Source organism: Heterocephalus glaber, unplaced genomic scaffold (genome assembly GCF_053883595.1).
Source record: "Heterocephalus glaber isolate CG9 unplaced genomic scaffold, H.glaber_assembly_v1.0 deba00001561, whole genome shotgun sequence".
NCBI classification, from domain to species: domain Eukaryota; kingdom Metazoa; phylum Chordata; class Mammalia; order Rodentia; family Bathyergidae; genus Heterocephalus; species Heterocephalus glaber.
Window position 1 is genome coordinate 3,830,507 of NW_028258349.1, and position 15,319 is coordinate 3,845,825.

Sequence of the window (15,319 nt, forward strand, 5' to 3'; positions counted from 1 at the left end):
TTTGTACCAGGGATTGAACTCAGGACCTTGTACTTTTGAGGCAGGTGGTAGCACCACTGAGCTAAGTCCCTGGCCCTCTTACTATTATTTTTTTTTTCTTTTTGGTACTGGGGATTGAACTTGGGACCTTGTGCTTGTGAGGCAGGCACCATCTTACTATTAGTTTTTGAGACAGAGTATCCCTGTATAGTTCAGGCTGGCCTTGAACTTGTTTTGTAGCCCAGGCTGGCTTTGTGTTCCCCAGCATTCTTCCTGCTTGCCTCTCAAGTCCTGGATTACAAGCATGCACCACCACACTATATTGTTATTAAATCAGGGCTGATAACACCAGGAGAGAAGCCAAAACTTCTCTAATTTTATAGATTCATAGCTCAAGAGTAGGAATTCTTCTCCCAGTCTGGTATTGTGCCCTGCAAGATCTCTGAGCACTGTCCTAGAATATAATGATTTATGGGAGCCTCACACAATTCCTACTTTTAAATACAGTGGTACCTCAGTTCATGAATGCTTTTCTTTGCAAACAGTTTGCTTCGTAAACAGAAGTGTTTGGCAAAATTTTGTTTTTGTTTGCAAAATCTGCATCCATGACATGTGGCCATCTTTTTCAAAATCATAGAACAAATAAGCTTGTGAACTAGGCACCACTGTGTAGTCTGATTTGATTTGCTTATAGCAAGATTTTTGCATAGATAAGATTCATAGATGCAGTTGATTCTTCTTTTTATTTTCTTGTATTACTTTTGTTTGGGTTTTGCTTTAACTTATTACTAAATTCTTAACATAAGTTATTTTTCTTAATGTTTTCAAAGTATCCATTGATTCTTTAAGTTTTATTCTTATTCTTATTGAAAAACAATAATTGCATATCTTTATGGGGTACAATATGAAGCTTTGATATACACATTAGGAATGGTTAAATCAGGCTAATGAGCAAATATTTTATCATGTTTTTGAGGTGTGTTTATTGATTCTTATTCCTTTCTATGATGCATATACGTAATACCTGGAGATTTTTCTGACTCTTTTTTTAATCTTGGTTGTCAAATTCCTTTTCATAGATTTTTTTAACATCTTGCTGAGTACTTTGAGGCCATTTTGATCTGACCACTTTTGTCATCCATTCTTGAAATATTTCCTATTATTTTTTATATTTTCCTACTTTTAAAAATATTTTCTTCTCCTGAAGTCTCTGTTTTGAGAATCATAGCTTTGATTTCCAAGATTGTTTTCACACAATGTTACAGAGTCGAGGTGTTTGTTAGAGAAGTATTTTGAAACTCTTGAAATGCAAGTATCCTAAAACCAACTGAAATTTGTAAATTAAGTAAAAAGGGGGGTTACACTAATAGACCTCAGAAGACCTGAGATGAAGCTGGTGTCAGGAGACACAAAATTCAGAGATGCAGACAATCCTCTCATCTCCACTTGGAAGTCAAGATTGGAGAGTGGTGGGAGAGAATTTTTTTTTTTTTTTGGTACCAGGGATTGAACTTGGGATCTTGTGCTTGTGAGGCAGGTGGTGGCACCACTGAGCTAAATCCCTGGCCCTGGGAGAGAACTTTTAGGCCTAAGGCCTTAGTATTATTTCACTTTTAAAATTCTATTATATATGTTGAATGTTGTGAGAAGTTGGGTCAGATAGATAATAGAAAACCCATTATTAAATTCAAAAAAAGTGAAGTTTATGGTTGTTGATGTTGGTTCTTTTAGAGAGGTGGAAGCCAAAGCCTGAATTGCATGGATTGAGGAGGGAACAAGAGATATAAAAATGACCTGAGGATGGGGATGCACACCTGTAATCCCAGCATTTAGGAAAGCTGAGGCAGGAGGATTGCAAGTATGACTTCTCTGGGCAAGTTAGAAAGACTCTATTGCAAATAAAAGGGCTGGGCATGTGGCTCAGTATTAGAGTGCCCCTGGATTTGATCCCCAGTAACACACACAGATGGGAAAAAGGAGGTTATAATTGCACATAACCCTTTCCTCCTCCCTTCTCTCCTTCTTTTCTTTCTTCTTTCTATAAAATATTAAATAAAGTATTATTATTTTGGAGAATGACTGAGTAAAAGATAAAGCAGAAATTGATGCAGAAGAAAGAGAGAGTACCTATAAGGGCAGAATTCCTCCATCATTCATCATGGGAGTCTGGGATCTACTGCAAAAGTGAAAAGTTGGCCTTTGTAATGAGGGAGGCAGAAAGGCTGGTAGATTTTGTGGTGTGATACTGTAGAAGGATATCAGTTAGGATGCAAAAACAGAAAGACCAAATTATTAGTGACTTAATGGGAGAGACGATTATTTGTTCTTTAAGGAAATGTTCAGGTAGGCAGTCTAGGGCTGACTCAGTGGCTCCAAAATCAGTTACCTGGGCTCCATCTACCTTGTTGCTATGCTAACCTTAACATGTAGCTTACCCTTTGTCATCTAAAGGTTGCTGCTCTGTCTTCTGATATCATGTCTGAATACCAGCCAAAGGAAAGGGGAAGTGGAAGGGATAGTACATATCTTCTCTCTAGGAACAACCTAGAGATTGTCCCTGTTCTGTTCACATCTCACTGACTGGAATTTAATCACATCATCACCCTCCCTGCAGAGGAAGCTGGGACATTTAGGTCTTGGCTGTGTGACCGGGTGCCCAGCTATGAACAGTATCCTTTTTGTAAGAGAAGTTGAGAATGGGTACCAGGGAATGGGCTGGAGCCTCTGCTACAAGGATATAGTAGTTCTTCTCTGGTTACTTCTAATTTATCATTGAGGAAGTGAGTTTATCTGTTAAGTGTAGGAAAGGATGTGATTTTGGGGGTTTCAGGGCAAAGGAGAAGCAGCAAAATAGTCATCTTAAAAAGTAAGTTAAGTAGCAGGATTTCCAGGCAGTATGGAGGGACAAATTGAATTTTGTAAACAAAGGAAACAGATACAGATTATCCTGACTCCTCCTTGAAACTTTACACACTCAGAAAATAAAGAGTCAGGGCTGGGGATTTAGCTCAGTGGTTCCACCGCCTGCCTTGCAAGTGCAAGGTCCTGAGTTCGATCCCTGACACCAAAAAAAAAAAAAAACCAGAAAAAAAAAAGAAAATAAAGTCAGAGTTTGAAGAAACTGTGACATAATGGTGATCAGGTATATGTTTCACTGGACCAAAGTTCTCCTAATAATTACACTCAATTCTTGGCTCAGGGGATGGTATATTTGTTTTCTTCATTTCCCAATCTGTAAATGAGCAGTTTACAAAGGGATCAGTGTTGACGTCCATCTCTATGAGCTGACAGCTTTCCTTTGCCTGACTCTGCAACGTGGGCTAGGGTAGTGGTGGGACATGCAGCTGTCATGTGCACACATATGGTCTCTTGTCTGTTAAGTGAAGATGTCCCATTATTTTCTCAGGATAGATAGCCAGAGTGGAACCTTGGGAAGCTTCTTCATTTTTCCTGTCACAAAGAATTGGTGATTTGGTAGTCACAGGAGTTGGTAATAAATAACACACATTGATTTATCTGTTCCAGAACGGCCTTGGTTCCTTCCCTCCCAGTTCCCTGACATTTCCCCCAAGGGACAATGTTAGAAAATCATTTACAGAACAGCACAGACTCCCCTTCTGCTGTGGATATAAATCTAGGTAGCATAAGGTCAACCTGAGGCAAGGTATCTAGGACTTTTAGCCAGAGAACTTTGGGACAAAGACATTTGTGAATCCAGATCCTAGTAGCACAGGTAGCAGGGAGTAACCATGGAGAAGCTGCTGTGGTGTTTCCTGATCTTGATCAGCCTCTCTGATGTGTTTGGCCAGAAAGGTAGGGGCAATCCCAAGCTATGCCAGAGATTTGACCTGAGGGATAGGAGTGGGACTTAAGATTATATAAATTTAATTCAGAGGAACATCTTCATGGTTCTGTGTGAGTGTGTGTGTGTGTGTTTGTGTGAGTGTGTGTGTAACCAGAGAAGAGGTCAGTTGCTTTCTTGATGCCAACCTATTTTTAAGTGAGGCACAGATCTTTGTGATCTGAGAAACTTCTCATCTCCACTTGGTTTTCTGTTCCACAGACATGTCTAAGAAGACTTTTGTGTTCCCCAAAGAGTCAGATAACGCCTATGTATCTCTGAAAGCACAGTTGAAGAAGCCACTGAATGCCTTCACTGTGTGCCTCCGTTTCTACACTGATCTGTTCACGACCCGTGGATACAGCATTTTCTCTTATGCCACCAAGAAACATGATAATGAGATCCTTGTATTTTGGTCTAAAGATAGAGGATATCTTCTTGGAGTGGGTGGGCTTGAAGTACCATTCAAGGCTCTTGAAATTCCCATGGCTCCAGTACACATCTGTGCCAACTGGGAATCCATCTCAGGGATCATAGAGTTGTGGGTAGATGGGAAGCCCCAGGTGAGGAAGAGTCTGCAGAAGGGCTACTCTGTGGGGACAGAAGCCATCATCATCCTTGGGCAGGATCAGGATTCATTTGGTGGGAGATTTGATGCAAACCAGTCTTTAGTGGGAGACATTGGAGATGTGAACATGTGGGACTTTGTTCTGTCACCTGAGGAGATCAGCACAGTATATGCCAGTGGGACCTTCAGTCCTAATGTTCTGGACTGGCGGGCACTGAGATTTGAAACACACGGTGAAGTCTTCATCAAGCCCCAGCTGTGGGCTTGAGGCCCTTCTGTGGATCCTCAAGGTGCCTCCTGCAGATTATACATTCTGGGCTCCAGATCTCTGGTTATGGACTTTCTCCTTATGGACCTTGTAGGTTTACTTTGCAGACAGCCTTTTATGTCCCTTCCTCAGCAGCAGAGGATGGGATTTACATGTCTGGCTTGGGAGCCTGTGAACTATCTTGAGATGTATTGCCTAGAAGGATCAGAATTGCAGATGTTCTGCTTACATATTTACTTTTTTAATTAAGAGAATTTGAGAGATAATCTCTTACCCTCATATAGATGAGAACTGGTACCCAGACAAAAGGAAATTTTTGAAAAGTCACATTGCAATTACATCTCTGAGATGGGACATGTGTGCTGGTCTTCTATCTAATTCCCTACCCAGGACATCTGAGAAAGTAGGAGAGACAAACCTGCATTCACAGGATTGTTCTGCATCAGAGTTAGGCCACTGGATGTGGTCTTGATTCAGAGTTCAGAGTGCTTATCACTGTATCATGGGGCCCAAGTCTTCTGAAATGGGAAACCCAGCAAAGCTATCACTTTTCCTCCACTTTCTCTAAGTACTGTAGAAAGGCAATCAAAGTGGCTCTATCAGAGAAAGCCTGTCTTTTTATTTTTCCTAGACAAAATGAGGCATATAGATATAGTTAACATTAGCTTACTGCCAGGGTGTTATATAACAATGGTTTTATTTGTTTTCAGTACTTTTTTAACTGTATGGTTCTTCTGGGAAACTCTTCTCCCAGTTCTTGAGTGGGGCTGTTCCTGCTCCACCTCCACCCCCACATTCCCAGCTTTCCCAGGCTGTAAGGGAGGATATGTGACCTAAGTGTCCTACCATAGTATCATCTCCCCACTCCCTCTGGGGATTGTTTTTGGTTAGTTACACATTCCAAGCTGGACAAATTATAGTCTTCCCAAGGATTGAGTCATGGACTTTGTGAGGGACCATCATCTTTCTGTTGGAATTCCAAACTGAGTGGTTGTAAGCCTGGAACCACCTGCAGCCATCGTGATTGTCAGAAGGAAAAAGATGTGGAGGAAAGAAGCCACTCTGGGCCTTGAAGAGCTGAGAGGGCAACAGAGTGAGTGATGGAGCCCTGACCATCTTGAATCTCTGAATCAGCTTTATCTGGAAAAAAATTGACACCTGGACTTCCCAGGCCTATGAACCAATAAAGCCCGGATTACTTGAGTGAGTTTGAACTGTATTCTGATGGTTGCACTGAACATTGTCGCAATTTCTCTAATGACTCTCTGAAATCTAGGTCCTGTGATTTCAGACTGACAATTACCATCCCGCGAGAACACATCCACAGCACCGTTACCTTTCCTAGCGTCTCCTGCAGGGTTTTTTTCTGACAAGCACAGCGCCTCTTTTGTGAGATAGCTGGTCATGCCTCTGGGGTCATGTGTGGAAGTTTTACAGTCTCATTCCATCAATATTACAGTTTGAGGAAGAAAAATGAAAGATCACTGAGATCCACGAATCTGCTGTCAGGTGGAATGCTAGAATGCATTAACTTTGTCTGCGTGGCTCCCTTACAATAACAGATCCTTCAAGGATAATGGCTGCTGGTGTCCCCCAGAGACATCCTTTACCATGGTCTTTCAGAAATAAGTCAACAATTGAAGTTGCTCTATAGAGGCCACATCCAGGAATGAAATACAGTGCTCCTTGAACATCTAATCATTACTTTAGGAAAGGGATGCGGTAGAATAGTTAAACACAGAAGTTCTGGATTAGACCGCCTAGGTCCAAATTCTGGCAACAGCGATGTGACCTTAAGTAACATAACCTCTATGTCTAAGTTTTCTTATCGTTAAAGTGTGAGAAATGACAGCAATCAGCTCAAAGGGTTGTTCTAAGAATCAAATAAGACCATGCATGTATAGCACATAGTAGAGTGACTCGCACATAGTCATCTCTTATTACAGCTCTATTATGCTGTTTTGTATTATATGTCCGAACGTGATATACCACAAAAGTACAACCAGGTAGAATTTTTCTGGGTTGGCAATAACTGAAGGTCTGATTTGCTAAGAATTAAGTAAAGAATATTAGGAGGATGAACAGAAAATCTTTGAAGTAATTATTTATGAATATTGATTTCCCTAATTGACTTGTGATAACTATTTAGAAGCACAGAAGATAAGGAGAAACATTCTTGGGCAAAAATGTGAGTGCAGATATTCTCTACTGTCCAATTAGGGCAGATCCATATACCCTGACATTCAGCTAAGCATAAGAGAGGGTTGACACTATTTTCTAGTTAAAGAATCCAGACAGGAGATACGTCTTAATTACTGAAGACCATTCCAACTCCCTAAGGATATGGCTGAGCCAATATTTTTTTCAAAATTCAATTATGGGTACCTTGTTACCCATACTTTAGTGGACAGCCTCTGGCTCTAATAATTTTAGCCAGGAAGATTTTAACAGCTGGTACTTGCATCCAGTGAACACTAGAAAATCTTCATAAAGCATTCCTAGAATGTTAAAATTTAAGCAGTTTAGCTTACTGGTACATACTTCAATGTAATCTTGTTGGAAAATGCATCCCTAGGTAACTGGTAAATTATCATTTTGTATAGAGTTGTTAGATGTAATCTAATTAAGTGCTAGGTGACATCTGCCATAGGGGATGATTTTTGTTTGAGCATGTTAGTACTAAGCCTTTAATTTTTTTTGGTAAATGGAGAGTAAGGTCACTCCTCCATTGAGGTCACATCTACCTGATATTGATAAAGTTATGTCATCAGCACTGGTTTTCCCAGGGATCATGAATTTAGTTTGCTCAGAAGTAAAACCAGGCATTAAGGCAGAAGTTAAAACGATTGAGGGCCAAATGATATATAAAACCTATTATAAAAATGAAAAGTAGTCCAGTGCCTGAGGATGTACTGTAGTGCATTTATAGGCCAAATAGAGGTGATAGACCAATCTATGGATCTGAGATTCTGCAGCTTGCTACCTGATAAGACCTGGTCCAAATACGAACACTTTAGCAGGAGATGAAGCATGAGATGGTGATGTACAAATCAGAAATGTAAATTCTTAAATCATTAACCAGGCAAGACATCTTGATATTTTCCAGTAAGAGGTGGTCATGAAGCAGATATGGTCAAAGCTGGGGTTCAGATAGGGTCAGATGAGTAGACTGGGTGCCATTTCTATGGTGAGGCCTGGTCTACCTTGGGCTTGAAGGCCAGATTCAGGACCAACTCAAATGTGCACTTACAGCCTCACTTGACAAAGCAAGTAGAAATATTAGCTCTGTGAATTCCTCACCCCCATACTTTTCTTTTTGAAGTTTGATGTGTCCCAGGAAGTAAAGATTGACAAAGAAAGCAAGTGACTTCAGATCATCAAACAAGAATAACAGCAATACAACACCCAAATCCAGTTTCCAACTGTAGATTTCTGATCCCAGAATCTCTGAGAAAAAAATGGAAATGTTGCTTTGATTTTTAAATGCTTTATTCTAAGATAATTACCCTCTTGTCTCAGATGAGCTGTGTAACCTGCCCAGATTCCTTCCCTTCAGTTCCTTGTTTCTATCTCATCTGTGCATCTTTTCATTCCTCCTGTAACAGAAAGTAGGTTAAGTAAGTGGTTAATCTTTTCCTTCGGGAAGTGCAGACTCTTAGTTCAATCCCTTAGATGACCTGACCCAGTGATACATTGTGGTCTGCTGATATAGCCATCATTATCACTGGGGTGTTGATCATGAGTAGAGATTCATTGACTCCAGAGCTACTACTAGGTCAGATTCTCTGGAGATAGAACCCAGGAATATGCAGGATCACAAATTCTCCTGCCTAATATGCTTGTTAGAGCTATCACTTTAGAATGTCTCTGGTAGCTTAGATGTCTTGTCTGAGGGACACACCTGGTACCCAGTAAGCTTGAAGGCTGTTAGTCAGTTTTAAAGAAGGATTTAGTGCAACTAGACTCAAAGTGTCTGGTGCATTCTTCAAAGACTCATTCAGTGGGTCCCATCTCCCCCAAGTCCTTTCATACACACAGATAAATGACCTCATTAGATTCTTTCACCATTCTTGTGGTATTGTCATGGTTTGGGTTTGAATTGGAGAAGCATAACAAAACACTGTTTCAGCACAAGTTTAGAGTTGTAGCTGCTCTAGGATTAAATAAAGGGACAACCCTGTATTTAACAAGTTATTTATTCAAGAAAGCCACACTATGATAACAAACATCCTGCTTGCTTTAGCATGCTTTTCTTCTCCCCAGAATTGTTAATTTGGATCTCTGCAATTTGGGGTGTTTGTCTGAGCTACAGGGGCTCTAATCAGGGAGAAACCAAAGTGCCATTATGTCTGAAGAAGCTGAAAACCTTAGGAATTTTTATTGGAGCATCATAAGCCCTAAGAGGAAGAGAAGACTCTCATGTAACCTATTTGAGGAGGGGTCCAGTTGCATTGCAGGCCGATTTACCACACCCCATTCTCTGTGATGTGATGGGAGCAGTTACAGAGCTGTGTTAGCAGCTTGCAGGAGCTAAGGGTGGATTATGAACTGGTTTACACAGAAGGTCTCTCAATTTCTCTTCTCTTTCTCTCTCCTCTTCCCTTTCTACCTTCTTCTCTTTCAATTTTAAGATTTATTCAGAATATCCATTTGAAGATAGCACTAATAACATAGTGAGCACCAGAAATCTAAAATTTCCAATGTGCACTCATCATTTTGGTCGCTGTATTCATTTGACTCATCTGGGGAGCCCAGATGTTAACAAGCAATTTTGGTTTTGGGAAAACATCACTTATCAGATTAAATATTTCACCTACCTGTTTAAATTATGCATGCATCTTTTATTGGGAAAATGGCTAGAAGGATAGGACAAAAGCTTTTAAAAGTCATTAGGTTAGGCCAGTTTTATATATTTAAAATCAGATGCAAGAAATTTGGGAAAGGATAATTTAAAAGAAAATTGAACATACATCATTAAAAAAACCATTCTGGAAATGTCCTACCATTCATAATAGTCCTTTTGTCTTGCGTGTTTAGAATATACTACCCACATGTGAGTCAATTCTTCCTGTCAATGGAGAAATAACCTCTATTATCAATTCCTCATTGAACATCAATGGGAAAACTCATGCATAAGCTCAAGATTTTTTACATGAAATTAAACTGTTTTATGTAGGAATTTATACATTGCAAAATACTTTGTGCCTAAATGCATATATCTCAAGGATATTGCCTAACGGATACTGCACTCTGCTTTAGTCTTTCTGGGCATAAAGCCAAATAGCCACAGTCAAACTGGGTGTCCTATTCATAAAATGAAACAGCAGCTTTTCAAGCTTCAAGGACTACTGATCTTTATTCTTTCTTTTCTTGTTTCTTAATTACACACATACACACACACGCACAGTCACACACACAGCTTTTTAGGAGCAATACAACTGCATTATAGTAATATTGTAGGAGAAAAATCCTACATAATTTTACTACTACACCATGAGCATATGATTTGGGGTCTTTATATTTTTCTCCTAAAATAACTACTTCTTTTAAATATAGTATATATACAAATCTTTTTATTTTTTTCTCTTTTCTATTCATAAGCATTTTAACATGTATTCTCTCAACTAACATGTAAAGTGGCTTTTGATTCTGTTTAGTGTAGCTGTATACAATTTACTTAAACATATTTGATATTTAAATTTTTCAGTAAGGTCAAACGGCTGTTTTTGTGACTAAAGCTCCCCTCCCCCACACTTTACATCATTTCCCAGGATGTGACTGTCCTAATTTACCAGGGAGTGCCACACAGGTCTGTTGGAGCACCAGCCGGCACTGTGGAGTCTCTAATAAATAACCCATATTGATCCCTCATTTCGTGATTTATCTTGCTCTCTTTGGTCTTAGAGCTTTGATTCATAGCTCCAAGGGGCAATTTTGGAAAATCATTTACCAGCTGAGACACCCTTACTATAGCACATTTAAGGTCAAGGTGGAGCAGACCTGAGACAGAGGGATCCCAGACGTCCAAACCCAGATCCTCAGTTGCTGACACTTTTTCCAGGGGGATAATCCAAAGTCTGTTCACACCCGTAGCAGGGAGGGAGCACAGAGTGGAGGGCTTGGAGCTGTTTCTGGCCTTCATCATCCTCCCTGCTGCTGCTTCCCAGGCGGGCAGGGCGGGCACTGCTGCAGATGAGACTTGTCCTGGGGGATGACAGTGGCAACTCAACTTAGGGTAAAGGTCCAGCTTGAGTAAGGAGTTGTGGTCTGGGGAAAAGGCCAGGCTGTGGTTTCTAAATCTACTAGCTCGGGATAGGATGAGAGAATGCATCTTTGTGACCTAACAAGTCTAACTGATGGTCTTTTCCTACTTTGTTTGTGTCTGACAAGAAGGGTTTTATGTTCACTAGAGTTGGATGTTTCCTTCATGACTCAGACCGAGGAGCCAAGGGAGCCACTAGTGACCTGAACCAGGTATCTCCCTAGCCACACTGGCCTGGATCTGGACTGCAGCCTTCACTGTCTTACTAAATAGTAAGTTTCTCCTCTCCTAGGGAAAGACAGGAAGATGGATGTAGCATACTCATGGATGGAGAATTCTCCTGCACTATTGCTCTTCGGTGTGAGCCTGGTGTCCACCTCAGGGGTTGCACAACTCTGGGAGGACAGGAAGCCCATGGAGAGGAGGTGCATGGAGAGGGGACAGAGGAGGCATCATCTTGGGGCAGGTGTGGGATTCATTTGTTGGGAGCTTTGATGCAAACCAGTCCTTGGTGGGAGACACTGGACCAGAGGGGCCTTCAGTCCTGATGTCCTCGATGGGGGCCGCTTATGTGTGAAGTGCATGATGAAGTGTTCACCAAGCCTCAGCTGTGTCCCTGGAGATGCCTTCTGAGGCTCACACTGTACCTTTCCCTTGTTGCTGGTTCTGATGTTCTTTTATTCCTCATATGAAGAGTGACCAAAACATAGGGTGTAATGTATAAATTTAAGAAGTTATCACAGTAAAGAAACACAGTGCCCCCTCAGAATATTTAAAATACTCCCCTCCAAACACTTATCTCATTGTTCTGAACAATGTGTCTTTTACTGTAATAAGTTAAAAACATTTTAAACATTCACTGTATTTTTTATCATCCCTTGTACCCAGCGCTCATGCCCTATGGGGCCTGCATTTCCCTCTTCCTTCCCCACTCTGTTTCCATCAGCACAGAGAGGGATGAACAGAGGATCTTGTTCATGGCTGCACTTAGAATCACCAAACTGGGCCTCTCAACAAGCTTTTCTGGAGGTGAGACCCAAATGTTGTTTTCAAAAGTTCCCTAGGTGGCTCCAACATTTAGACACAGCTGTGAGCTGTTGCAGTAATGTGTGTGTTTAGGAGCAAATAAGCCAGTCTTTTTCTTCCTAAAAGTCTGCATGCATCAACTATAGCCCTGCCAAGATTTATATTTGTCTTTATAGATACACTTGCCACATTTTATTGTGTTTTACTATATTAATTAAAGAGTACAAGAATATAATTTATTCAGCATTCTGTCTCACCATCAGGATGTGATTGTTATAAATTTAGAATTGTTTTTACTTTGTTTAATCTTTTAAATTTGAAGATTCAAAACTGTAAGAAAATTTTTTGCTGTTTCTGTTTAATTTGTTTTTTTCTTCAGAATGACCAATTTTTAATATATGAAATTTTCATTGTTTTTCTTTCTCATTCATCATCACTCAGATCACTTTTGTCTCTGTTTTTTACCCTATATCCTGAGATATTTTTAAAAACTCCCGTGATTTTTCACTTTACAAATTGGGATCCACACTCTTCTTAATTCCATTTAAAATTCCACAATGCTTTTTGAGTTGCCTTAAATTCATTTTTATTTTTATTTATTTATTTTTAGTACCGGAGATCGAACTCGGGTCCTTGCGCTTGCGCAGCAGGCGGCGAAACCACTGAGCTAAATCTCCGGCCCTTAAATTCATTTTTAGATTTAGTATGTTCCCTGCCCCGCCCCCGTCCTGGGGATCGAATTCAGGACCTCGCGCTTGCCAGGCAGGCCCCGTGCCACTGAGCTACATCCCCATCCCTAGTATGTTTTCTGAACTCTCACCTTTCATCAGAACTTTTTTTCTATCCGATCTTCTTGAGAGTTTGATGAATGCAGCTTCTGGCCAATGTTTTCTAAATTTTTTTTTGATTAACCTTTTTTGAAGTAAATCTTCTCAATCTTTTGATTTGGATGCTTTTACATTTTAGTGCTTTTCTGTACTACTATTTGTTCTCATTGAGTCCCCTTCCTGCCTCCCTGACCACAGTTAGCTTCACCATGAAGCCTCAGCTTGCTGGCTGGTAGACTTAGGTTATGATAGGAGTTGCTTGTCATTCAGCTCCATGCGTGACCTTTAGTATCTCTTCTTTGCAGAACATTCCACTTCTACTCATTTCTGCCAGTTGTCTTTGACTCTTCCAGGTGTATTTTTTTCAGATATTTGTGTCTTTACGTCTTTCTTGAAGGGAAGACTCATAGTACTTGGGAGGACACAGTTAATGATAGCATCAGGCAAGATCAGATCTTGGTCTTTTGGAGAGGGGGATGGCCTCGGGAAGCCTCTCCATCCCACAGTCTCGCTCCTGCCCTTGAGACTGGTGCCATGTCCCAAGTCTGGTATCCCCTGGTCCACAGCCAAGGGGCTTAAAGCCAGGGATAAAGGGCTGGTCAAAAAATACAGTGTGTGTTTAAATAAAAACATTTATTACAGTAAAAGACACATAGCTATTACTCTCCTTCAAAATACTTCCCCTCAGTTAGGGCACACTTAACCCATCCTTTGTGCCCCTTTTTGAAGCAATTCTGGAAGCCCTCTTTCATGAGTCTCTGTATAAGGTATGGTAAAAAAAATATGGTGGATGCTGCTGCCAAATGCCATTGAACAAAAAGATAGGCTCATAAAAACATTGTGGCATGTCCTTAGCTACTTTGTTCGCTGGGTCTGGCACCATGTGACTTCTGGCTCATCCCAAAGTCAAAATGATCATGAAAGGTAAATGTTTTGAATTGATTTAGGACATTGAGGCAGCCATGGCAGTGCAACTAAAGACACTCATGAAAGAACTTCCAGAGCTGCTTCAGAAAGTGGAAAGAATGGGATAAATGTGATCAAAGTGAGGAGGAGTACTGTGGGGGGATTAATGGCAACATGACTTTTACTAAAGTAAATTTTAAAAACTTAAACATTCACTCTATTTTTTGATCACATCTTTCTACGTGACACCTTTCTCTGGGGCTCTAGGACACTTCACTGTCCACAAGGTGCAGCTGTTGTCATTCTGTCCTGAAGCTATGATGTGTGTGTGTGCAGTGGGGGAAGCTGCAGGAGGGCCATGTTTAATATCGGTCCTAGCTGGTTTCTTCAAATACATTTTTGCCAGCCATAAAGATGTGATTTTTATCTGTGTGTCTGATTCTCAGTTTATTCCACAATTTATCCCAAATAGGAGGAGATATGAGATTATCCCCTTACAGCTGTCATAGTACCATGAAGTGCAATGGAAGTTCATCCATTGAGAAATTCTCCACCTGCAAGCAGCTAGAGTTGGCCCTGGCAGGATTCAGGCTTGTAAGTGCAGTAACAGCATAGTGTTCAGTCTGCCATAGGTAGTGCCTTGAGCTTGCTGTCTTTGGGAACAGGGTTTACTTTTGGGGCCTGGGCAGGCTCATCCTGCAGTTCTGACTCTGAAGGCTGTGAAGTTTTGCAGGAGCTAGGCAGGCTTGTCTCCAATTAAACTGAGCCTGATGCTTGGAATCTTTGGGGTTTGCCTTGATGGCACCCAAAAAGGCAGAACTAGATCTCATTCCTCTTAAGATATTTCCCTCAAGTTCAGGGTCAAAGAGGGATCACTGAAGGTCTACATTGTACATTTGGAGTTTCTTAAAGGGTTCCTTTTAAAAAACAAAATTATGTGAGTGCCTTCCCCTATTTCATGTCTCAATGGCCACGTGATCTTCATCTGGTCATGAAACTGTTGCTCCCCAGAGTTCCCCATTGTCTAAATGCAGTGATACAGGGCCTGCATCACTGGCACAGTTAGTGTTTCAAGCACAAATACCTGTGATTTACTATTGTTAAGAGAAAAACTTTAGACAAATTAAATTGAACAGAGTTTAATTCAACAAAGAATAGTTTGTGAATCTGGCAGCCCTCAGACCAGAACAGTTCAGAGAAAGTCTGGCCAATGGAGCTGATCAGATTTTAGGGACAGGAAGTAGAAGTGAGGCACAGAGAGAGCTCAACTAGAAACTACTGCCTTTGCCTCATTTGAACTTGCTTTGAACACTTGGTCACCTCTGATCTACTGAGCCTTGGTTGCTGTGATGGGCAGAGATTCAGCTGTTTGTTACAGAACTATAGTACGTTAGGCTTTCTTTGCATTTATGTACTTTGTTAGATTACAACTTGTTATATAAGGACCCAAACAGAGACATCTTCAGGTCAAATGTAATTATTTAACACTAATAACATTGGATTTCAAAAACCCAAGCTGTGGGTCAGACTCAAAAGATGAAAGGAGTCTATCAATAAATAGGTATAGAAGAAAGGACACCTGACTCTATGGGGGATGTCTCAGCTAGAAGTTGGGAAAAAAAATCATAGGAATTATCACAAG

At 40.7% G+C, this 15,319-nt stretch overlaps 2 protein-coding genes across 2 annotated transcripts in view; both read left to right on the plus strand.

Annotated features, from left to right (window-relative positions):
- The window catches only part of LOC101704620 (olfactory receptor 10J3-like), a 475,677-nt gene that overhangs the window by 37,313 nt on the left and 423,045 nt on the right, over positions 1-15,319 (plus strand). The gene's annotated exons all lie outside the window — the stretch shown is intronic.
- Positions 3,381-5,859, plus strand: Crp (C-reactive protein). Its single transcript, XM_004858751.3, has 2 exons — positions 3,381-3,792; positions 4,043-5,859. The coding sequence occupies exons 1-2, from the start codon at positions 3,729-3,731 to the stop codon at positions 4,654-4,656; spliced, it is 678 nt and encodes a 225-aa protein (XP_004858808.2). The 5' UTR covers positions 3,381-3,728; the 3' UTR covers positions 4,657-5,859.

What these genes read in the sequence shown, in the direction of transcription:
- Crp (XM_004858751.3), top strand. Translation starts at nt 3,729, where the DNA reads ATGGAGAAGCTGCTGTGGTGTTTCCTGATCTTGATCAGCCTCTCTGAT. An exon ending in TGATGTGTTTGGCCAGAAAG is followed by an intron (nt 3,793 to 4,042) that starts GTAGGGGCAATC and finishes TCTGTTCCACAG; the next exon opens with ACATGTCTAAGAAGACTTTT.